Source organism: Leptopilina boulardi, unplaced genomic scaffold (genome assembly GCF_019393585.1).
Source record: "Leptopilina boulardi isolate dan_hultmark-lab unplaced genomic scaffold, ZJU_Lbou_2.1 LbouV2_172, whole genome shotgun sequence".
NCBI classification, from domain to species: Eukaryota; Metazoa; Arthropoda; class Insecta; order Hymenoptera; family Figitidae; genus Leptopilina; species Leptopilina boulardi.
Genome location: NW_026137721.1, coordinates 717,606 through 742,587, shown reverse-complemented (window position 1 = coordinate 742,587; position 24,982 = coordinate 717,606). Strand labels below are relative to the sequence as shown.

At 23.4% G+C, this 24,982-nt stretch overlaps 2 protein-coding genes across 19 annotated transcripts; one reads left to right on the top strand and one right to left on the bottom strand.

Annotated features, from left to right (window-relative positions):
* Positions 1-780: 780 nt before the first annotated feature.
* Positions 781-21,768, bottom strand: LOC127277598 (cytoplasmic dynein 1 intermediate chain). 18 transcript variants are annotated; one of them, XM_051298855.1, is made up of 14 exons: positions 21,399-21,556; positions 20,405-20,521; positions 20,222-20,318; positions 20,033-20,138; positions 18,701-18,828; positions 16,271-16,381; positions 14,086-14,106; positions 11,458-11,505; positions 4,893-5,045; positions 4,254-4,410; positions 3,614-3,986; positions 3,091-3,322; positions 2,537-2,964; positions 781-1,651 (listed from the first exon to the last, which is right to left on the bottom strand). In XM_051298855.1, exons 2-14 carry the CDS (start codon positions 20,504-20,506, stop codon positions 1,475-1,477), a joined length of 2,133 nt encoding a protein of 710 aa, XP_051154812.1. In that variant the 5' UTR covers positions 20,507-20,521; positions 21,399-21,556; the 3' UTR covers positions 781-1,474. The 18 variants fall into 18 exon arrangements, with proteins under 18 accessions (XP_051154812.1, XP_051154828.1, XP_051154817.1 ...); XM_051298871.1 differs by having other exon boundaries at positions 4,893-5,069; positions 16,271-16,306; XM_051298860.1 differs by having other exon boundaries at positions 16,271-16,306.
* Positions 21,769-24,117: 2,349 nt separating this feature from the next.
* On the top strand, positions 24,118-24,934 carry LOC127277663 (MICOS complex subunit MIC13-like). Its single transcript, XM_051298968.1, has 3 exons — positions 24,118-24,258; positions 24,372-24,531; positions 24,648-24,934. The coding sequence occupies exons 1-3, from the start codon at positions 24,245-24,247 to the stop codon at positions 24,846-24,848; spliced, it is 375 nt and encodes a 124-aa protein (XP_051154925.1). The 5' UTR covers positions 24,118-24,244; the 3' UTR covers positions 24,849-24,934.
* The last annotated feature ends 48 nt before the right edge of the window (positions 24,935-24,982 follow it).

The following is a 24,982-nucleotide window of genomic DNA, read 5'->3' as shown; positions in this document are numbered from 1 at the left end:
TTTTGTAATAACTTTGTAAGATTATTTCATGAAATAATGTATTTTTTAAAACGGAAATATTAGAAATGGATTTAGTTTTTCGTTTATAAAAAAATAATTGACACGCTCCTGGAAAAATTAACGCCTATTTTAAAAACAATTTTCGGGGATTACCCCAATTAGGTTATTTAGTTTTTATGAGATTTTATTTTCATGATTTGTTTAATTATTAATTATGTAAAATTATTATTCAATTTTTTGTTTACAAAGAAAAATGCTTTTATCAAAATAAGGTGGGGATTATTATTTAACCTCAAATTAAAAAAAAATTTGGAATTATTAAACACGGAAGTAAAAAAAATATACTAAATTTTTTTTTTTTTTTTTCCAAATAAATAAAATAGAAATTCATTCAAATTAATTACAATTAAAAATTATTTATAAATTTTTTAAAACTATAATTAATAAATAAAAAAAAAATAAAAAATATTATAAATCAGGAATTATTTTCAATAATTTATTTCAAATATACGAGGGAAGTTTTAATTTACCTACAAAATTTTGATATACATTGTTCTCTTTTAAAACAATAGTCTAAACTCATTAGACCAGAACCAAGTTTCCTTAAAGCCTTAATTACGCGTTAAATAATTATGTGTTCCCCTATTTGGTGAGATTAGATCAGATAATTTTGCGAAATATAGAAACGCATCTTTCCTTGATCCACTTTTAATTTATCAAAGACATTTGTATAACAAAAAAAAAAAAGAACACAATAAAATCTTTTCAGCTAGAAAAAAATCTCTATTGCGCCAATAAATTTATTTCACTCCATTTCATACAACTTTTATAAATGTCATATTAAGAAGCAATATAAAAAAACACAGTGTTAAAAATTCAGACAAATAAATGTACAAAGGAACTTATTGCTAAATATATGTTTTTTCGATTGCAACTTAAATTTTTTTTACGTCCCTCAATATTTAATTAAATTATTCATCAATTACATAAAAAATAAACTTTCATTCGATGTTAATATTAAATAATTAGTAATATGAAAAATCAATAGAAAAAAAATAGATAAAAATTATAATTATCAAAGAAATTCTTAAATATTTCAGAAATAATTATTATACATTGTAAATTACAGTCGACTTCTTTTTTTTTCTCACATTTTGCCTCGCAGTGCTTTCGACAATGAGCGCGCAAAATATGCAAAATTCTATATGTACACATCAAAGCGTGATTAATTAAATTTAAATTCGTCAAAATTTTACCAAGAGTACAATTTACTTCTCGATTGAATTTTCAAAACAAAAAATTCATGTAAAATATCACTGAATATATATATATTTTTTTTAATTATTCGCAAATAAGGCAAAAATAAATTATTTTATTAATAATATGAAATTTAAATTGTTTTTTTCTAAATATTCGTGAAAAATTACATGATGAAAGAGAATTAATTTGAATGTTAATAATTAAAAAAGAAAAGTTAATGATTTTTGTTAATGTAACCAATCATTGATGACATGGAGGACATTGAACTTAACGAAGATGGACCTGAACTCAAATTCAATTTATCCAATTCCTCGTCTGCCTTGTTGTTCTTTAAATCTTGTTGCGTGTACAGAAATTTGTTCCATTCATCCATTCTCGGATGGGCCAAATGCTAGAAATAAGAGAAACATTTATTAATTATTTATTCTTTTTTTTTTATTTTCTTTAATTATTATTGATTATATTTGGTTTATTTTAATTATTTATTATAATAATATTTATTCCACCGGATTACAACAATTTAATTCAACTTTTTTTGGTAAATAGGTGAAAAGATGAATTATTTAACAAAAATAAGTAACAAAAAGGTGATAAAAAAAAAACTGAAAAACTCCAATTAATTAAAATTTGGATAAATTAAAATTCAGATAATTTGAAACTAAAGACTATTAAATTTTGGACATAATGAATTTTGAATAAATTGAATTTTTCACAAATTGAAACTTAAATCAATTAAAATATGGACAAATTGAATTTTGAATAAATTGAAACTTAAATCAATTAAAATTTGAATAAATTACTTGAAATTTAAATTAAAATTAACATTGAATTGAAATTTGGTTCGATTAAAATTTGAATCGAATATAATTTAAATAAATTAAAATTTGAATGAATTGAATTTTTAATTCATTGAATAGACGGTTGATTTAGAATTAGAATGAATTTAAATTTGGATTTATTGAAATTTGACCTAAATAATTTTTAAAATCGATGAAAATTTTTTGATAAATTGAAAATTGAGTTAATTGAGACATTGATATAGAAAAGGTAACAAATTATCAAAATAGATGACAAAGTTTTAAATATTTGAAAAAAATAAAAGTAGTGTTTGGACTTATAAAAAAATGAAAAAAAAAAAAAAAAAAAACATAAAATTATGCAAAATAAAAATTCATTTAAAATAGGTACTATAAATTATAATAAATATTTACTATAAAATAGTAAATACAAAAAATGAAAATCGGAGAAAAATGAAGAAAATAAAAAATATTTATACCTCTGCAACGTCATAAACCCAAATTCTTCCTGAATCATCACCAACAGTGACGTGGAAACCGCTTGGCATCCATGAGACACGATTCAAAGCGGGACAACCATCGACAATAACACTAGCGGCTGGTACTTCTGTGTCCTGATTTAAATTCCATAAATCGAGTCGTCCCGAATCATCGACAACAGCAAATAATGCTGGATGTGTGGGAGACCATGCAACATCGTAAACATAATCACCATTATGCTCAAACGAATAAAGTGGTTTATTCTCCTTTAAACTCCAAAGTTTGATGGTCCAGTCAATCGATGACGTCAGGAATAAATGGGAAAAGTCAATTCCACCCTGAACAGCGTGAGCGTCAATTCCCGTCACTGGACCTTGATGTCCTTCATACATTTCCGTAACTCCTGCTTTTGTTCCATGACGACATGCTGCAAACATTTTTATTATATTCGAATTTGTTTTCACATTTATAACAACAAAAAAACAATTATTGAACTTTATTTTCTATTTCTATCGATAAAAAGGTTTTTTATTACTTAAAAGAGAAAACCTACCAGAATAGACCATTCCGTCTTCGCTTCCAACGACGAAATTATTAACGTCTCCATGAGGAAATGCGAGACACGTGACGGCAATTGATTTTGATTGTTTAGCTTGTAATTCTAGTTTTTCTTGCGGCTGAGAAAGCATATCCAAACTCCAGGAACACATTTTTCCATCAGTCGATATGCTAATTAAATTGTGAGCATTCTGAGTTCCAACCACACTTAAACAATAAACTGGATGCTGTAAAAAAAAACACATTTATCATCTTTTCATTTATAAATTTCTATTTTTAAATTAATTTTCCTTCTAATTGCATGGAAAATAATTTTATCATCAAATTTTTAATATTCGAGACAATTTTTTTTTTTTTTAATAAATTTATATATAAAAAAATATATCGAAATATTGTTCAAAATTAGTTATATTTCATTTTCTTCTCTTCCAATAATTGAAAATAATTGTATAAATACAAATAACGGAAGGAAAAAATATGAAAATTGAAAAAAAAGAAAAATAATAATAATGACAAACCGTGTGAGCACTCGCTGATAATGGCGTGCGTTGAATAGGCGTTCTTTTTTGCACTCTATTATCCCAGAGGACAATTTGTCCCGAGTATGTACCACCTAAAATTAAATTTGGATGAAATCTTGCAAATGTCGTCGACATAACGGGCGACTGACAATGAAATATAAATTCAGGTGTTGTTTTCTTAAATTTCGTATTCCAAATTAAACAAACACCATCGGGATCATTTGGACTTTCATCATTATTATGATAGGATGCTGCCAATAGTTCCGGAAATTGTGGCGACCAATCCATCGAAGTAACACAACGATTTCGCGACCAACGTTCACAATAAAACGATCTATTTAGCCACAATCGCTGATGACTCTTTTCATCCCTAAAAAAAAAAAAAAAATTATCACAACTGGAAATATTCTACATTCGTCTAATAAGCGATAATCAATATTATTTTATTACTAAAAAAAAAAAAAGTATTCTTTAAACTTTCTTGAATTTAAACTTCATAAGATTATAAAATAGAAAATTTAAGAAAATTGAATAAAAATAGATAAACAAAAAAAAAAGAACTAAAAAATATTTTTTAAAAAAACTGTTCAATGTAAAAATTTTATATTTTTGTTATAAAAAAAAAATTAAAACTTACATTCCATCATCTCCGTCCATTGTTCCCGTATAATCCGTATAAATATCAACCGATTCACCGAGGGCTCTTTCCACAATTCTGCTCGTCCTATCCAGAAAACGTTGAAAATCTTCCGACAAAATTATCATCTGCTTCTCCTCCTTGCTGAGTTCTCTCACTGTTAACATTTCGAAGAATTCAATTAAAGAGAAGACAATTAAAAATTAACTAAAGAGAATTAAAAAAAAATAATAATAATAATATAAAAATTAACTGCTAGTAAAAATATAATTTATCGAAAATGAACTAAAAATGGAAAAAAGTGAAAATAAAATTCCAATTGAAATTTTTGTTTTCTAAATAAAAAATTTGCCAAATTATGAGAAAAAAAAACTAAAAATATAATTCCGATTACAATTTTTTTTTTTTTTTATTTTTTAATAAAGGTAAATTATAAGAAAAAGTAAAAATAAAATTCTAATTGAAATTTTTGTTCATTCAAAATAAAAAATTTGCCAAATATTAAAAAAAGTGAAAATAGAATTTTGATTGAAATTTTTATTTTTTGAAAATAAAAAAGGAAAAAAATTAAATTCGGATTAAAATTATTTTTTGTTTAAATAAAAAATTTGGTAAATTGTAAGAAAAAAAAAGAATTACCTTCTTTGGATTTCTCTTTTTCTTTTTCCTGTTCGACTTGTGTGACTGCTGGCTGAACTTCCTTAACCTGGGGCAATCCATGTGGAAGGATCCCGGGTGGTAATTTGCTCTGGAAACCATCGAGATGTGGCAGGCTGTTCTCCTCGTCCTCGGCTTGGCCATCATCATATGTCAAAACTGTGGTGAATAAGCTGGCCCCGCAACAAATACCCTAACTTTGCCACGACCCTACACTACTTTCCCTAACATGGCTATTTTTTTTTTTTTTTTTTGCTATTTATTCAAATCAAAATTCTACAAAATTCTTCATTAGAATTATTTACTAATTCTCTCAAATTCTCTAAATTGTATTATAAAAGAGAGTCAATTTCACCACTATTGGGGTTTTAATATAAAAATTTTTTTACAAATAAAAGTGATTTTCTATTATTTAAAAAAAATAATTTCTCTTTCATTTTTCTAAATTATCTCAAAATTGTTCTATCTTGTTTTAAAAATTTTCCAAAAAAAAACCTCCATGAAATTAACGTCGAAGCTCAGCGTCGAAAATTATTTTTCACGCGACCAAAAATATCAAATCATTTTTAAAAAAAGTTTTGGATCCACATAATAACTTGAAAAAATTTTTTCAAGGCATTATTTGAACCGGAAATCTTAAAAAAAAATAATTCAATGTCATTTTTGGAATTTGTGGAAAACAATTTTCGACACTGATCATCGACGCCAATTTTATGGAGATTCCAAAAAAGTGATTTAAAATAAAATTTTTAAAAATATAAAAATTCATTTATTTAATAATTAAAAACAAAACAAGGGTAAATGTACCAATTACTGCGCGATTCCAGTCAAGATACGTATTCAATTAAAAAATAAATTTACGTTCAATGAAATCAACTTACGATTTATCAGACTAGTATATTTCGTGTTATTTAGATAATTATTCAAAAATTAAAACCCCCCATAAGAATAGATTATTTAAATAAATTTAAGCAATTAAAAATTATATCAAATGCGTCTATTGCTATGAGTTTATACCAGTTTCTATGTCTCAATTACTGTCATGAAAATAACGTGTATTTTGAAGTTATGTTGAATTTAAAAAAGTGAATAAAAAATAAATTTTTTAATTAGAATATAAAATCGTATTTAAAAAAAAAAAAAAGCGCAGTTTATTGATACAATTAACCTATAATTTAAAGAGAAATTTCACATTTTGTCAAAAATTTTTTGAAAAACCCCAATAATTCGGAATCTATCAAGGAAAATTGTAACTAGATATTACTATAATTATTTATATAACTCTATATATTAAGAAAAATAATTTTTCAAAAAAGGAAACATATTTTACTCATAGCAAGAGAATTTAAATAACAAAAAAAAAAACAACTAAATAAAATATTCTGCTTACATTCAGTTCAAAACAAGCAATAAAATTAAGTACTCAAATTTCATCAACAAAAATACGTAATTTTAGGGGGAAAAAAATTTTTTCTTTTCTTTTATGAATACCGATAAAGCGCACTTGGTATATTTATGCAAAATGTTTCAAGCAAATTAAAACAGGAAATTCATATTTAAAAGCCAAGAAGCTTCATTCTCTTTCTTTTTTTTTTTATAAAAAAGCGTCACAAAAATCATGCTACCAAGTCTGTTTATTAAAAAAAAAGTCACAAAATTTCCGAAAATTAAAAAAATAAATAAAAATTACAATATTAAGAACATTAAAAACAAAAATTGAACAAACTATAGTTAAAGGTAAACTAAATACATTTAAATTATAAATAATAATAATAATAATACAGGCCTCGGATTATACGACTTTTCAACTATTTCCGACTTTTTTTCAAAAATACGACTTTTTTCAACTTATTTTAATTAATAAAATGCGACTATTTCGACTTTTTTTTAGTATAAAAAGCAGATCTTCTTCAGATCTTTTTCATTTCAATTATTTAACAAATTTTTAACTAAAATTCTTCACTAAATTAATTATTTTTAATAATTTTAATGAAATTCATCACAAATTCAATTACATATTTCAAATTATTTTTCAATTAAAATTTTTATAAAATTTAACAATTGTTTATAATTTAAAAAAATATCAAATAAAATTACCAAAAAATTTTAATTCAAAATCAAATAAAATTCAATTATTTTCAAAAATATTATTATTGTTTTTAAAAAAAAAATTTATTTAAAAAACTTTAAAATATTTTTGTTACAATAAAAAAAATCGACTTTTTCGACTTTTTTTGGAATATAAATCGACTAAAACGACTTTTTTTTGTGCCTTTAAGTCGATCCGAGGCCTAATAATACAGCTACAGAAAAAATAGAAGTAAACGAATTCGGAAGTAAGAGTACATTTTTTCTGTATTTTTATCCACTAAACACGAATTTGAAGTCAGATTTGCTCCAACACGTCAGAATTTTTTTCTAACCTTAAAAAACATGTCGAATTTTGTGTTAGATGATTTTTTTTTGACATTGTACTCTGTCATTTTTTACGCATGCAGTTAATCAATTGATCAGTGTGTAAAAAAAATTCGCTCACCACATAAAATCCACCACGTTTTTTGAGGTTAGAAAAAATCTTGACGGCAAATTTGGCTTCAGACTCGTGTTCATTATGTGAAAAGGTACTTTGATTCCCCATGAGAATACTTTTATTTTTTTGTGTTGCTAATTAATATAATATAATAAAAAAAAATAGAACACATATTAAAAAATTAATTTTATGTGATTACATTGGTAAAAAAAATAATAAAATAAAAAAAAATTACGATTTCAAAACAGTAAACAAACATTTTTTTTTCTTAAGGGCATGCATCAGGATATTAGTTGTGCACGTAAAAGATATTTTATTTCATAGAAAAAAAATATAAATAAATGAAATCTTTCACATTCTCTCTCCACCCTTTGTCGAGTACTTTTCCTCGAAAATATTCAAATTTCTCCTAACTATCAATAATTAACGGTAAAAAGAAATCAATAACATTTCCAATTTGACAATATTTTTGTGTTTGTGTTATTTTCAAAATAATTGAAATTTAAAAATTACAAAATAAATATAATAAACACGCTATTTCTTAAATTAAGTTATTATTTTTAATAAAAATAATTTTAATTATTATTTTAATTTTAAATAGGGTCAAACCATTATATTTCAACTAAAGTGGTCGCTGACTAATTTTTAAAAATTATAATACTTTGCAGGAATGATTTTGAAGTTATCAAGATCACGAAATGAAAAGAATTTTATTAAAAATTTAAATATTTATTGTAAAATATGAATTTAAAGTATATGAGGTGCTAAAAACTGTCAATTTTTTAGCCATTAGAAAATATGCAAAAAAACATAGAATTTACCATAAAAATAAAAAAAAATTATTGGAATTTACTAAGAATGAATAAATTTATCATTATCAATTGATATAATTATTTAAAGATGTGAAGTAATATATAAAATATGATTTCCAAGTGCACCTGTCAAATAACCTAATTTTGCGATTTTTATTCATTAATTATAAAAAATAGAAAACATTAAATTAAATAAAAACTTACCAAATATGAAGTTCTTGCCATAAACTTTTAGAATTTCTTTGCACTTTTCTTCTTTTCTATTCATAAGTATGAAAAATTTAAAAAATAAAATAGCTACTTTGTCTATTTTCACTATTTTTGAAAGTCAATAACTTTCTTGGAGAAAAATGAAAAAATATGGGGTTTCGAAAATTATTTAAATACACACTACATATACATTCACTGAAAATTTCGCATTGGTCCCGAAGCTATTTTCGAAGATAAAGTAAATTAAAAATTTCGTATTTTTTAGGCTATATGGACATGGATTTTAAATCAATGTGAAGGTGGTTCACTGGTGACGACAAACTTCACATTGATTTAATACCTTTAAAACCCATGTCAATATAGCCTAAAAAATACGAAATTTTTAATCTACTTTATCTTCGAAAATAGCTTCGGGACCAATGCGAAATTTTCAGTGAATGTATATGTAGTGTGTATTTAAATAATTTTCGAAACCCCATATTTTTTCATTTTTCTCCAAGAAAGTTATTGACTTTCAAAAATAGTGAAAATAGACAAAGTAGCTATTTTATTTTTTAAATTTTTCATACTTATGAATAGAAAAGAAGAAAAGTGCAAAGAAATTCTAAAAGTTTATGGCAAGAACTTCATATTTGGTAAGTTTTTATTTAATTTAATGTTTTCTATTTTTTATAATTAATGAATAAAAATCGCAAAATTAGGTTATTTGACAGGTGCACTTGGAAATCATATTTTATATATCACTTCACATCTTTAAATAATTATATCAATTGATAATGATAAATTTATTCATTCTTAGTAAATTCCAATAATTTTTTTTTATTTTTATGGTAAATTCTATGTTTTTTTGCATATTTTCTAATGGCTAAAAAATTGACAGTTTTTAGCACCTCATATACTTTAAATTCATAATTTACAATAAATATTTAAATTTTTAATAAAATTCTTTTCATTTCGTGATCTTGATAACTTCAAAATCATTCCTGCAAAGTATTATAATTTTTAAAAATTAGTCAGCGACCACTTTAGTTGAAATATAATGGTTTGACACAATAATTATTAAATTTTTAATTATTATTAAATATTAAAAACTATTATTGAATTTTATACCTAATTAACTAAACCATACAATTTTATATATAATGTATTCCACGCTAAAGTGTAAGTCCATCTGCAATTGCATCTCCGATTTTTTTGAGATTTTTGATTGAGACTAGCTTCCATGAATTTTTTCAAATTTTTTTAGCAAGCCGTTTTCGAGTTATGAAATTTTGAAAATTGGAGAATTTTCATGACTTTTAATTTTTGAATGCTCATAACTTCCTTAAAAATGCATTAATTAAACATCTTTTTTCAAAATGTGTGTTTTTAAACGTACTTTTCAAAAAAAAAATCGAAATTTTTTTTAAATGTTATTACTATCAAATTTTTGAGTTTTAATGATAAAAAGTCATTTTTCTCATTTGACGTACTAATCGATTTTTTCCAAAATTTAAAAAAAACTACTTTTTACGAAACTTTTAAGCCTAGCCCGATCCTAATGGGCAAACGATTTTTACAATATTTGCGGAATTTTTCAAAATATTTTGAATTTTTTAAAAATATTTTTGATTTTTTTTATACTACGTACTTTTATGTATTTTTATGCGCTGATTATGAAAATCATAGTGACAATACCCAAAAATTTGATTTTTATGGTGAAAACCATAAAAAAGTCCTAAAATTTATAATTTTTTTCGTTTATTGGGTAAAATATTCAAAATCAAAAAAAAGCTTTTAAACAAAAGTTAAAGATCTTATTAAAATACATTTTTTGTATCTGATTCATTTTTTTTAATTTTGCATATTTTACCCAATAAACGAAAAAAACCATAAATTTTGAGACTTTTTTTATGGTTTTCACCATAAAAATCAAATTTTTGGGTATTTTCACTATAATTTTCGTAATCAGCGCATAAAAATACATAAAAGTACGTAGTTTAAAAAAAAAACCAAAAATATTTTTAAAAAATTCAAAAATTCCGAAAATATTGTAAAAATTGTTTGTCTATTATAGGACTAAGTTTTGTAAAAAGAAGTAGTTTTTTAAAAAAAATTTTGAAAAAAATCGATTAGTACGTCAAATGCGAAAAATGACTTTTTATCATTAAAACTCAAAAATTTGATAGTAATATCGTTTGAAAAAAAAATTTCGATTTTTTTTTTAAAGTACGTTTAAAAACACACATTTTGAAAAAGAAGACTTTTAAAATTAATGCATTTTTAAGGAAGTTATGAGCATTCAAAAATTAAAAGTCATGAAAATTCTCCAATTTTCAAAATTTCATAACACAAAAACGGCTTGCTAAAAAAATTTGAAAAAATTCATGGAAGCTAGTCTCAATTAGTACTAAAAGAAAAAAAAATCTCAAAAAAATCGGAGATGCAATTGCAGATGGACTTACACTTTAGCGTGGAATACATCATAATGTAAATAATTTTTTTATAGAAAATATCAGATATATAAATATTGAAAAATAATTTTTTAAACATTTCAACTAACTAAAAAAAAAAGTTATACAGTTATTGTAATTTATTATTAAACAAAAAAAAAAATTTTAATACTAATTTTTTTTTTCAAATAATAACGCAGCTTCCTGAGCCTCATGCACCATAGAAAAAATAGTATACGATAGAAAAAATATAAGAAGCATTCTAAAGATATTCAACACAAACACTTGCATTTTGTTCAAAATTTATTCTAGTGTTGTAATAACTACTTTGTTTCTACGTGATAATATTCTTTCGTGAGATTATTCAATTAATAATAAAAAATAAATAAAGAATTTTATTCTACGAATCTCAATGCATCTAAATGAATTTTTTTTTTTTTTGTTACTCGAAAATAATAATATTTATATTTATACTGAGGGAGGAAATTAAAGAGTGCAAATAATATTTGTGTAAATTTGAAGTTAAGACGAATCAAGAATCAAGGCCAGATAAGATCACCTACCTGTAAACTCGTCCTCCCATTCTAAACCAGGATTTAGATTGTACTCGTCTTGAAGGAAGGAAAAGAAAATGTCGATAAGTTAATGTTTTTTCTTTCAGTACCTCTCAAATAATATCCAAATCAGAGGAATACTATTGCTGCATTGAAAATTTTCCAAAAATTTTTTTTTTTTTTTTTTTTTCATTATTTTGGTCTAAGAAAAAAATTCAATTTCTACAGTTATTTTTATTTTTTCAAAATAATTTTCAAAATTTTTATTTACGAGTGTTTAAAAAATTTCTAATTTTATTTTCTTTATTTTTAATGATTTCAAAAATTGGGGGAAAAAACTATTAGAAATCTTCTTTTAGCAAAATTTGAAAATTTGAAAACGAAATTTTCTTGAATGTTTTTTACTCGTAATAATAAAAATTCATGCAATCAATTATTATTGAAAGTAAAATTGTCAAATAAATGTAATATTTAAATTGGTAATTAATTTTTTTTTTTTTTAATGAAGCGATAGTCGACCAGAGAGTTTGGAATAAAGTCGTCAATAGTCAGTGCTAAATATCTAACTACGTGCAGAACGTTTCCCCTGTAAAGCGATTATTAGCATTTTCATCCCAAAAAGTCAGCTCATTGCAAACTCCCAAGAAATCGGTTAATAAAGCTTTTGTTTTATATTTATTATTTTTTTTTTTTTGGCTGTTATTAGCGAAATAAAATTTTCCTCTCCACCATTTAATATTTGCAAAATTAATCTTTAAATTGAATAATTGCTTTTTGCTCTTTAAAAAAATTGGTTAGTAATTTTTTTTTTTGCTTTCTTAAATTTCAAAGCTCGAGTTTATATTTTTTTAGGCTCAGTCTTTGAAAATTGAAGGATTTGGAATAAGCAAAGAAAAAATTAAATAAAAAGGAAGACAAGCGAAGGATGCATGAAACTCTGACATCTGGTACATAGTAAAAAAAAGAAAAAAAAAGTTAATAATCTCCCTTTTAATTAATTCATTATAATTTTCTTGTATTTTTTCTTTTTTTCATTCATTGTTTTCTTTTTTTCTTTTAAATTTTTTATCACTTTGAATTTTATTTATCATTTTTTTTTTTATAATAAAAAAATATTTGTAACGTTTCAGAATTTAAAATTTAAAAAATAAATAAAAATATATTTACAATAAATGAAATAAAATTATTTGAATATTAGCAAAAAGATTTTCCGAAATTTTTTTTTAATTTTCAAGACATGAAAGCAGTCAAAATACCTCTCTTTTTCTCGTTAAAAAAATTTTTTTTTGCATATTTTCATTTACCAAATTTGGAAAAAAGATTTACACTGTAGAGAGAGAGAAAGAGAGAGTGATGAAAAAAGGAGGGAAAAAATAAGTTCCAACACCTGAAATTACCTTAACCATGAAATTTTGAGTCCCATTAAAAAAAAAAACTCCCCCACAATTTTGAGAACTCTGGAAGGTGCGTTAAGTTGTGACAAGATTTGCCAATGGATATTTCCTCAACATTTAAAACCTTGTGATGTGTGAATGACAAAAAATGATTTTTTTTTTGAACTATTTACACCTATAAATATTTTTTAAATTAATTACATCTATATCTACTTTTTGTAATTTGAATAAAAAAAAAATTTCTTTATATTAAAAAATAGATCAAAAAATGGTTTCCTTTTCAGAAAAATGTAAAATTTGTTTCCAGATGTGATCGAAGGATGTGTTGGATTAATATTGTAAATGTGATTAAAAAAAAAGAGATGGAGAAAATTTATAAAAAAAAAAAGTAAAAGATTATTTATTTTTGGATTTTATAATATTTATATCTATAAACAAAATAATAATAAATAAAAATTAAACTAAAAATTACACTATTTTTTTTTTATGAAAAATCAAAAACGAGGACAAACAAAATATACAAATAGAGAACGACAGAGCCCAAGATTAAAATTTTCTTCAAAAAAATTGGGTGGAGAGTATTAAAAAATTCTCTCTTATTTTGTATTAAAAAAATTCATTTTTTAGAATTCAAAAAAAGAAAAATTAATTCTGTAATAAAGAATTTATTCTATTTTTCTAAAATTGACATTGGTAGCTAATCTCATGACTCATTTAAAATTTCGATCATTATTATTTATTTTACAGTGGGAAAAAAAATTTTTTTATGTGTTCTTTTTGTGCAAAGTGCAAAAATTATCAAATTTTCAGTGCAAAAACCTAATATTTCACTATATTTAAAAAATATATTTTTTTTTATCACATTCTTTGATATTAATTAATTTTCATTGATGAAAGTTTTTTTTTTGTATTTTAATAATTATATTAATTTCATATTTATCTACTTAATTCTTACTTTTTTGATACTTTTTCTTTAACTATAAACTATTTTACAATTCTCTTTTTTATCTATTTATTCTTTTAATCCCATTTCTTCTTTATTTAAAAAAAAATAAATATAAATTTTTTGATTTTAAGAATCAAAAGACTATATAAATATAAAAGGAAGACTATGAAATAAAAATAAAAAAAGAAAATAAAATTCTGATTTCTAAGTTGATTAAAAAAAAAATAATAATTTCTAAAACGAGCCTAAATTTTGTTTTTTTTTTTTTGGTGGAAACCAAGAGAAATTATAACTTACCGTAATAGTCGAATGCATGAGCTGAAGAGGGGAGGGAAAAAATCGCACTTAGTTAAAATTTGATACAAATATGTTACACTAAAATTTACCTCTCTAAATTCAGATTTTTTTTTCCCCCGACATTCGTTGCCATTAATTTTTCAAAAAAGCCAAATAATTAAAATACTTTTTAAATTTCAATTTAATTAAATTGAATAATAAATTAAATTACTATGTAAATATTATTATAATTATATAAAAAAAAAAATAAAATTAGAAGAAATTAATTTTATAAGACAAAAATATATAATAGAAATAGCAATTAATTAAATCTACATAAATCGATTGAGAAAAATATTTTCTAAATTAAAATTTTTAAACTGAATGTAGAGAGGTGAATACAATTAATAATTTTTTTTTTTGTTTTTTTTTTTTTTTTTTAAATAAAAGTGTTGATGAAGTGTCGAAATGTGACCTATGCATCAGAGGAAACGTACATATTCAATAATATTTTCTTAATTAATTTTACGCACTCTATGTAACTGAATTAAATAAATTAATAAACAAACATTATTACATATAAATAATAATGTAAGTTACATAGAGCACAATATCTCACGTACATGGCTTGTCACACTTATTCTCCACCCCCCTAAGTTACTCCTGTGCCAAACTTTTGAAAAATTTTAATACCAATTTAATACCATTTAAATACCAATTTTTTCCAGAAATAAAAAAAAAATAAACTACAAAATTTTCAAGACCATTATTAATTATAGTCAATAAATCTATTTTTTTTTTCTTTTAAAAAAAAGCTTATTAGTAAACATTTTTTTTTCTAATCTATCCAAAGCATAAAAGCATTTTTCATAAGCAAGCGTTTTTTTTTTTTTTTAATTGAAAAATTTAAGCAGTGGATTTCAAATAATTATCATCAGGAAGACCATAATTTGTTATTTTATATTTAAATAAATAAATTAAATTTTTATTATCTAAAAAAATTTCCTTTATCATTTTTTTCAAAAATTAAAAAAAAAAATCATGTTCTGCAAAAAATTTTCAATATTGAAAAAATTCTAAAATTTACGGCCAACCTGATATATTTTTTACCAAAACCAAAAAGGAGTTAAAAATTTTAATTTATTTTGTATTTTAATGGAGGCAAAAATATTTTAAATTATAAAAATACAAAAAAACAATGTTTTAAAATAATCAGAATCGAAGAAAGAAAATTTTTTTTTTTTTTTAATAAATTAAAAAAGTAAATATTTAGCCTCGAAAATAAATACAATATAAATATAGGAAAATTAAAAGTGATTAGTTTCTTTTAAAACTCCGTTAGATTAGTTAAATTAATTAAAGGGCTGATAAGTTCAAATCTGGCTTTTTGAAGGGGAGTCAAATTTTCGAGAATAATATTACAAAAAAAAAAAAAAAATAGAATTATGGAAAAGGAATGATAAGAAAAAATTTGAAAAACAATGAAAACAAAATTTGGAAACTACAGAAAAATTGAGGCACATGAAAATTTATTAAATATTAATTTCCAAAAATGTAAATAACCGAAATGACATTTAACACTATTGGATTTTAATTCAATTTTAATAGATCCAAATTAGATCAAATTTGAAATTTTTTTATTAATTAATAAATATTTTAATAGATACAACTCGAAATTATGAAAAATTAAAATTTAAACAGTTCTGAAAAAATTTCCAAAATGGTCAATAATAATATTTTTTTAATTTTAATATATTTTATATATATTTACTATTTTATATTTTTAATCTATTTTAATATATATTTAATACAATTATTATTCTATAATATTAATATTTAAAGGAAATTAATAGAATAAAAAATTTGTTAAATGAAAATTTGCCCACATGTTATTTGTGTCAAATAAAACTTTTTTTTTTGTAAATACAATTTTCGTTTGCCCCAAAAATTCATAAATTACAAATTAAAAAGAATGTATGAGAAAAAAAATTAGAAAAAGGAATAGGGTTGGAAAAAAAAATCCAGACTGAACTCTCTTTAAAACCCAAAAAAAAAAATTTCAAAAAAATAAAAGCCAAAATTATTATTATTTTTTTTTTTTGAAGGGTGACATTCACGTACCTAGGACTATGAGATTGTTATTGTAATAGTTACAGAGAGGTAAAAAGTAGACAGAACATACATAGGTAGTTTGGTGCAGACCCACCTTTCCTGGGACGCCACCAGTCAGTCTCAAAGTATCCTGCGGAGCAAGAATGAGTTGGTGTTGATGTTGTACAGGAGGAGATGGTGTACGCGGAAGAGGAGGCGGACAGTCCTTGTGTCCAACACCAGTAGAATTGATCGATTGTAACGCAAGACAAGGGAAGACGCGCACATTTAATAACACCGCTTTTTCAGTTGCAAAAATACAAAACCCGATTTTTTTTTTTTTTTTTTTTAAATACATTACAACATTCCATAAACGGAAAACTCAAATCTCCAATTTTTTTTCCCTTATTTTTAACATTTATCATTCAGAATTATTTTTTCCAATTTTATAAAATTTTTGAAAACATTTTTTTCCGCACTTTTTTTTAATTTGGAATTTCATTTTTTTTAGTTATAAAATTTTTAAAAAAAATTACTTTCTTATTTAAGGCTTTTTTGGAAAAAATTGAAGAAAAAAATTCCATTATAATAAAAGAGAAATAAAATCAATTAGTAAATTGTCCAAAAAAAATGATAAAACAGTAGAAAAAAAAGGGAAATAGAGAATTTTGTTTTCCTCATAGAATATTCTATTTTGAAAAAAAAGAAAAAAAAATTCTGCTGAAAACTCAAGAGATTTTGATGATGAATATCTAGTAAAGTAGGTGGTTGACGATGAAGTTAAAAAAGAAAAATTGACTAACAAATTATTTTTCAATAAAAAATCAAAAGAAAATAATCTTGAAAAATAGAATATTTTTTAATAAAATTTCCAAAAAAAAAAAAAAAACGAATTCTACGAATGAACCAGAAAAAAACAAAAATTAACAAAAAATAATATAGAATAAAATTAACGAAATTTCAAATAAAAATTAAAATATTTAATTACAAATTAATAAAAGTAATTGTTACGACAAATGTTAAAAAAAACATTATTATTAGTTACACCGAAAAATTATATATTAAAAATGCAACTGAACGGTAATATTAAAACTCCCCGCAAAAAAAAAAACAAACAGAAAATTTTTGTAACTTAAAACTAAACCCAAAGCAGTATTAGTTCCCAGACCATTAAAATAAACCAAAACCAAATGATAATAATTATTACCAAACCAAACACAGCAATCAAGAACAAAAATAAAACATTTTCTCTAAAAAAGTAGACGAATAGTAAAAAAAAATGCAAAAAACAATATAATTTAGGTGAAAAACATGTGTGAGGTATTGTGACGCCTGAAATATTCTATTTTTTCTTTTTTTTTTTGTTGTAAATCTCAAGCATTTGAGAAATGAATAATACATAAATCAGATGCATTTAGATACGTAAATATTATTGTGAGCATGAAAGTAAAATGTTTCACGTGATACAATAAAATTTATTAATTATTATTAGTGTTAAGCCTCAAATAAATATATGATTATAATTTAATAAATTACATGTATGTAAATAAAAAATTAATCGTTAATTCGTATATAAAAATACAAGGTGAAAAATTAAATCATAGTAAATTACAGAACCAATAAATGAAATTTTGAATAAAAAATTACAAAAAAATGAATATGAAATTTTGAATTAAAGCAAATTTAAGAAATTCGATTAAGAAATTTAAGAGAAAAATCGGACATTACAGAAAAAAAAATGTAAATGAATAAAAGAAAAATTGAATTGTAAAGAAAAAGAAGAAAATTTTTAGAAAATTAAATAAGAACATTTTTTTTTTTTGGTAGTTTGTTAAAAACAAGGCTTAACGGAAAAAAAATGGGAGTCAGTGTTCATTAGACATAAAGTTCTGTTGTGTGAATATGTAAGTTTCCTCGCCAGTTAGAAAAAAAAAATGAAATACGAAATAATCGGTGCAAAAAAAAAAGTAAAATTAGACTATTAAATATCGTTTGAAAAATGAAAAATCAATCATTCAAAATTGAGTGACAAGACGATTAGTCACTTGACAATCATTTGCAAAATTGTTAGAATATTAATTAAAATAATGAAAAAATGCAGTTTCAAATTAGTTTCCTAATCTTACGCGCATCCGCAGTGTTCCACCCACTTTACCATTTTTTGTTTTTATCTTTTTCATTTCACATCAAATTTCCTTTATAAAGGAAACAAATTTTAAAAAAATCTAAACACGATTTAATTTTAATAAATAAAAATTCGAAATTAGAAAAAAAAATCTGCTCGTAAAATTAAACGTACGTGTCTTGAAAGGTCAAATTTAATATTTTTTTTTTTTTTTTGTTTCGAACGTTATTCATCAACGAATAAAATTAATAATCAAAAAAAAATGCACGGTAATTCGCAAATACCGATATAATGAATTTTTGTTTTTTCTTTAAAAAAAAAAGAGAGAAATAAATAATTGGTTTTAGAAAAAAATGATACGATGCAATAAAAAAAAAAAAAAAGGTGTGAACAGAAAAAAAAACTAAGAACAACACTCACCGTCATGGGAAGCGTGAGCCACCTGAACAGTCTGAGTTTGTTTGCTATAAACTACCGGTTCCTTTGGGGGAATGTTTGTGTGAGCCACTGAGACGACGGTCAATTCTCGATTTTTCCTCCGAGTTGCGCTATTTTAAAAAATTTGTCAATATTACATCTTTTTTTTTTCAAATAAAAATTTTTTTGAAATGAAATTTCGAAAATACAATTTTTAATATTATTAATATTAATTAATTAAATTTCAAGAAATTATTTTTTTTTTATAATTAATTAATTTTCAATATTAATTCAAATAAACATTATAATATTTAAAAAGTATTAAACTTTTGATTCTAATTTTAATTTGAATTTTAAAAATTGTATTTTATTTAGCTTTCAAGTAGATTATAGGGTTCGAATAAAATTGACATTTTAAGCTTTCAAGAACTTTCATAAAACTTCAGAGAAATATTAAATCTTATTTTCAAATTGTAAATTATTATTTTTAAATTTCCAAATGATAAAAAACTGACAGTTTAAATAAATTCAAGTGTAAAATAACTAATTTGTATCAAATTTTGATTAAATAGAAAATTTACATCAATTATTGAAGAACTAATAGTTTAAAATTTGGGTAAATTGAATTTTATTTATTTATTAATATACGGGATATATATTTATTAATATTAATTTTGAACAAATGGTAATTTAAATCAATCAAAATTTTGCTAAATTGAAATTTGAATAATTTGAAATTTGAAATTTAAATAAATTAAAATTCTTACAATTTAATACTTAAAGCAATTAAAATTTTGCTAAATGAAAATTCGAATGTAATTTGAAACTCAAATCAATTAAAATTTGAATAAATTAAAATTGAAACTTAAATCAATTAAAATTTAGATAATTGTAAGATTTGTTAGATTGAATTTGCATTTTGATTATAAGTTGAATAACTTGAAATTTGATAAATTAATACTTAGATTCAAATTTGGATAAAAATTGAATGTTGATTAGAATTTGAATGAATTTAAATTTAGATCGATTAAGATTTTAATCAATAAATTCTTCAATTAAAAAATTTATAATTTTTTTCTCCTCTAGATTAAATTAGAAATTGAAGTCTCAATCAGTCATTGCTGGAAAAATTTTTGCTTTCAGTAAAAGATAAAATTTTCAGTTAGAAAAAATTCTCAAGATTTAAACTCACAAAAATTAAAAAAAAAAAAAAAAAAAAAAAAAACTTGAAAAATGTATCAATTTAAAAAATTCGGTATCTTTATCACGATGTCCAGATTTTGTGAATAGAAAACTTTAGGATTATAATTTACTATAAATTAAATATTCTATTACCTTTGAGCAGAATTAATACTAGATGGCTGTAAACTAACATCGGGAGTTGCATTATTGCTTTGTTCTGGTGTCGATGAGTTCATACTCGATAGACTAGATAAAACGTCTGTAAAGAATGAAAAAAAAAAATTATTTTTACATAATTATTGAATTTGAGATTATCTTTATTTTCACATAAAACTCATATACCAGAAACGGGCGCAACTCCAAGGGAGGAAAGCATGGCATCCAATTCCTTTCGATGATCTTTATCAGCTCCAGCTGCGCGAACTGTTGCTTCTTCGACCTAGAAAAAAAAGTTGATTTAAAGAATTATTATTATAATTATTGATAAAATGTAATTTATTAAATATATTAATAAATAAAATTTACATCTTTTTGCTCCTTTTCTCTTCGGCGTCTTTCTTTCTCTTCCCTAATTGCCTGGAGCTTTGCTTTCTTCCTTTCTAATTCCGCCTTTCGGTCGGACATCATTTTGACAGTTTACTCCTATAAAAAAAAGAATTATACAGCTATATATTAAAATATAAAAAATTTTCTATATGAAATTTGAAAAAAAAATAGAAGACAATTTTTTTCACAAATCAAACGATATATTTTTATAAAATTTTAATCTTTCTTTCGCGGAATTAAAAAAAAAATAATTTATTATCCCAATAGAAAAAAACATATTTTTTTTACAAAAAAAAATAAACGGAATATTTAAAAAAAAAAATTTTTATTTTTTTACGTGAAATTTGAAAAAATTGATTGCGCCCCAAAAAAAAGACCATTTTTTCATCAAAACATTAAACTGAATATTTAATAAAAAAAAATTTTATTCCCTTACAAATACATAATTTTTATTACATATGTGTAAAATTATTCACAAAAATAAAAAGAAAAAAATTTGACAAATTTTTATAACATTTTTTAATAAAAAATCAAATACGACTTTAAAATTTATTTTTTACTACAAATTGAAAAACGAGTCTTTTGAAAAAAAAAAATAAAACACGTAAAAATTTAGTCTCTCTGCAATAAATTGCATTTAGTCTTGCAAATATTGATTATTTTTTATTCTACAGATCTTTCGTCTATATATCTAAAATTGCAAACCAATTCCACATTCTCATTAGAAACAAATAAAATGATTATCGGACAAATTATTTAATTGCAACGACCACAATTGACCTCAATTATTGAAAAGAATTCTCCGGTATGACAGATACTGAATGATTAATTAGTATTCATAATGTATAAATCACTGAGGCAAAAATTTTTTTCTTCCGAAAAAGTGTAGACACTTGCCAATGTAACAATAATTGAATTTTCTTTGACAATTATATTTTGTTTTATTAATTTGTAAAAAAAAAAAGATTTTTACCTGTAATTCAATGTCTAGAAAAATAATAAGCACCTTATTTGTTTTTTGGATAAATAAAGCCGAGAAAAAGAGAGAAATGTCACTTCACATTCTACGCCCGATTATCAACGCCATTTTCACGATTCTTGTGACGTTTTACTACTCGAGTCAAATTATCGAATTTTACATACACACATATGGATTTCTTTACGTATATAATAATATGTATATAATATATAATTTATATATGAAAAAATGAATACCCTTTATAGAAATTATCTGTTTATTAAGGGACGCATGATTTGCACCCAAAATCCATTACATTAAATTGTCAAAGCATCGAGATTTATTACATTGACTCTCCAATACATGGATTCTTCAAAACGTCGACTGACCAAAACATCGACTTGTAAAATTATCGACTCCTCAAAACATCGAATTTCCAACTGGTCGAATTTCAAAATGATCGATTTTTAACAACGTCGATTCTTCAATGCATACATTTACCATCACATATCCTTATTAAAACATCGAATTGTTAATTCATTGAATTTCCAAAACATGGAATTTTCATAGCTTTGAATTACCAAAGCATCGACTTGTTATAACGTCGATTTGTCAAAAAATGAATTTTTTAATGCATCGATTTTCCAAAACTCTGATATTATAAAACGTCGACTCGCAAAAGCATCGACTTTTGTTTACATTGAATTTTTAATACAGCGATTCTCCAAATTATCGACTAACCAAATCATCCATTTGTCAAAATATAGATTTGCTAAAACATTACATTTGCAATACATCAATTTAGCAAAACACTTATTTTCTAAAACTTTGACTCGCCAAAGCACTGACTTTTTAATACATTACCTCGTCAAAAGAACGAATTTTCAAATCATCGATTTTCTAATGCACTAACCTGCAAAAGCATCAAATTTCCAATACCTCGACTTCCGAGTACATCGATTTTTTAAAACATTAACCTGTCATAACATCAACTTTCCAATACATCTACTCGTCAATGCATCGAATTGTCAAAGCATAGAATTTTTAATACATAGATATGAAAAAGCATAGACACTTTTTTGCATTGAATATCCATTACATCGAACTTTTTTTTTCACTAGGGTTTACTCTCTATGTTGTTAGTAGGTAAGGTAGATTAAGATTGTGCGGGAAATTTTAAATTAATATAATATTTAATTATATTTATTAATAAATGTTTTTTATAACATTTAGTTATTAAATATATTTCATAAAAAATAAGGAGAAATTATTAAAAGAGAATAATTTTAAAAAAGAAAGGCAATTTGTCAATGGAATACAATTCTAAATATATTTATTTCAGTTTTAGTACATTAAACTGGTAAAGTAGAGACATCTATGAGAAACATATAAAACAATAATTTGTATATATTATTAAATCAATAAAAATATCATTTTCTTGTTAATATTGAGAGATTTTATATTACCAAAAAAAACAGAAAACAATGAAATTTACAATATTTAATAACTAAATGTTATAAAAAACATTTATTAATAAATATAATTAAATATTATATTAATTTAAAATTTCCCGCACAATCTTAATCTACCTTACCTACTAACAACATAGAGAGTAAACCCTAGTGAAAAAAAAAATTCGATGTAATGGATATTCAATGCAAAAAAGTGTCTATGCTTTTTCATATCTATGTATTAAAAATTCTATGCTTTGACAATTCGATGCATTGACGAGTAGATGTATTGGAAAGTTGATGTTATGACAGGTTAATGTTTTAAAAAATCGATGTACTCGGAAGTCGAGGTATTGGAAATTTGATGCTTTTGCAGGTTAGTGCATTAGAAAATCGATGATTTGAAAATTCGTTCTTTTGACGAGGTAATGTATTAAAAAGTCAGTGCTTTGGCGAGTCAAAGTTTTAGAAAATAAGTGTTTTGCTAAATTGATGTATTGTAAATGTAATGTTTTAGCAAATCTATATTTTGACAAATGGATGATTTGGTTAGTCGATAATTTGGAGAATCGCTGTATTAAAAATTCAATGTAAACAAAAGTCGATGCTTTTGCGAGTCGACGTTTTATAATATCAGAGTTTTGGAAAATCGATGCATTAAAAAATTCATTTTTTGACAAATCGACGTTATAACAAGTCGATGCTTTGGTAATTCAAAGCTATGAAAATTCCATGTTTTGGAAATTCAATGAATTAACAATTCGATGTTTTAATAAGGATATGTGATGGTAAATGTATGCATTGAAGAATCGACGTTGTTAAAAATCGATCATTTTGAAATTCGACCAGTTGGAAATTCGATGTTTTGAGGAGTCGATAATTTTACAAGTCGATGTTTTGGTCAGTCGACGTTTTGAAGAATCCATGTATTGGAGAGTCAATGTAATAAATCTCGATGCTTTGACAATTTAATGTAATGGATTTTGGGTGCAAATCATGCGTCCCTTTATTAATATTTTTATGTTTATTTATGATATTCTGTTATTTTTTTTAACACAGTCACCGGATGATAGAGTTAAGAATATTAGAAAAAATAAAATTTACTTGATTGATCCAAACTTAATTATTTTTACCCAAGTAAAACATTTTCACAAACTTAATAATTTAATTATAAAAATGAATTATTCTATTTTTAAATTGTAAAAAAATAATTTCGATAAATCATTTTTAAAATAAACCCCACACTATTTCGACCAATCAAACGACTTTTATATGACATGCGCGCAGCAGTATTGTTGCAGGAAGTTACTATAGAAATCAATTAAAGTTTCCCCTTCTTTAGACTTGTCAATTTGGAATTTAATTTCGGAATTTTTTTTTTTGTAACAAAATTACAAAAACCATTTAAAAATGGGTATATTACGGTTAGTACTTTACAAAAGTGGAATAAAAAAAACACACACACACAAATTGGATTACGAGTTCTATAATTGCATATATTAAAAACGTCAAAATAAAATTGAGGTTATGTTTACAGATTTGCAGTCAAATCTACAATTGCGGGTGGTTTACTTTATTTTACAATTCGCGAGGGTGTTTGGTCAAATCAGGAAGAAAGTGTAAAACTTTATGGAAAAATTTACAATAAAATTGCACCACTTGTAAAAGAAAATGTGCCAAAGGAAATAATTAACGAGGTAAAAAAAAATTGACATTGTTTATGTTTACAGTTCATAAATTTTCATTTTTTTTTAAAAAGAATTTTTGTTTTTTTTGTAAATGATTTTTGTAATTTTTTTTTTTTTATTTATAGCTTCCAGATTTACCAAAAACAACTGATATATCAGATAAAATGAGAAATTCTTGGAATAAAGGCGTAATGATCAGCATGAAATTTCTCGCACAATTACCTAGTCACACGAAAAATGGAATTAATTCTATTTTAGAAATGCCAGCAATAAAAGATGTTATTTCCAATGAAAAAAATGCCTCTGAAACTAGTAAAACACAATGAACGTAATAATTGATTTTTCGTCGAATAATGTATTTTGTAGACTATTTATTTCCTGTTATAATAAATTATAGCTGTTTTACTGAAAATTTTCGTTTATTCTCTAAGAGATTTTTTTTTTAATTAAATTTTTCAAG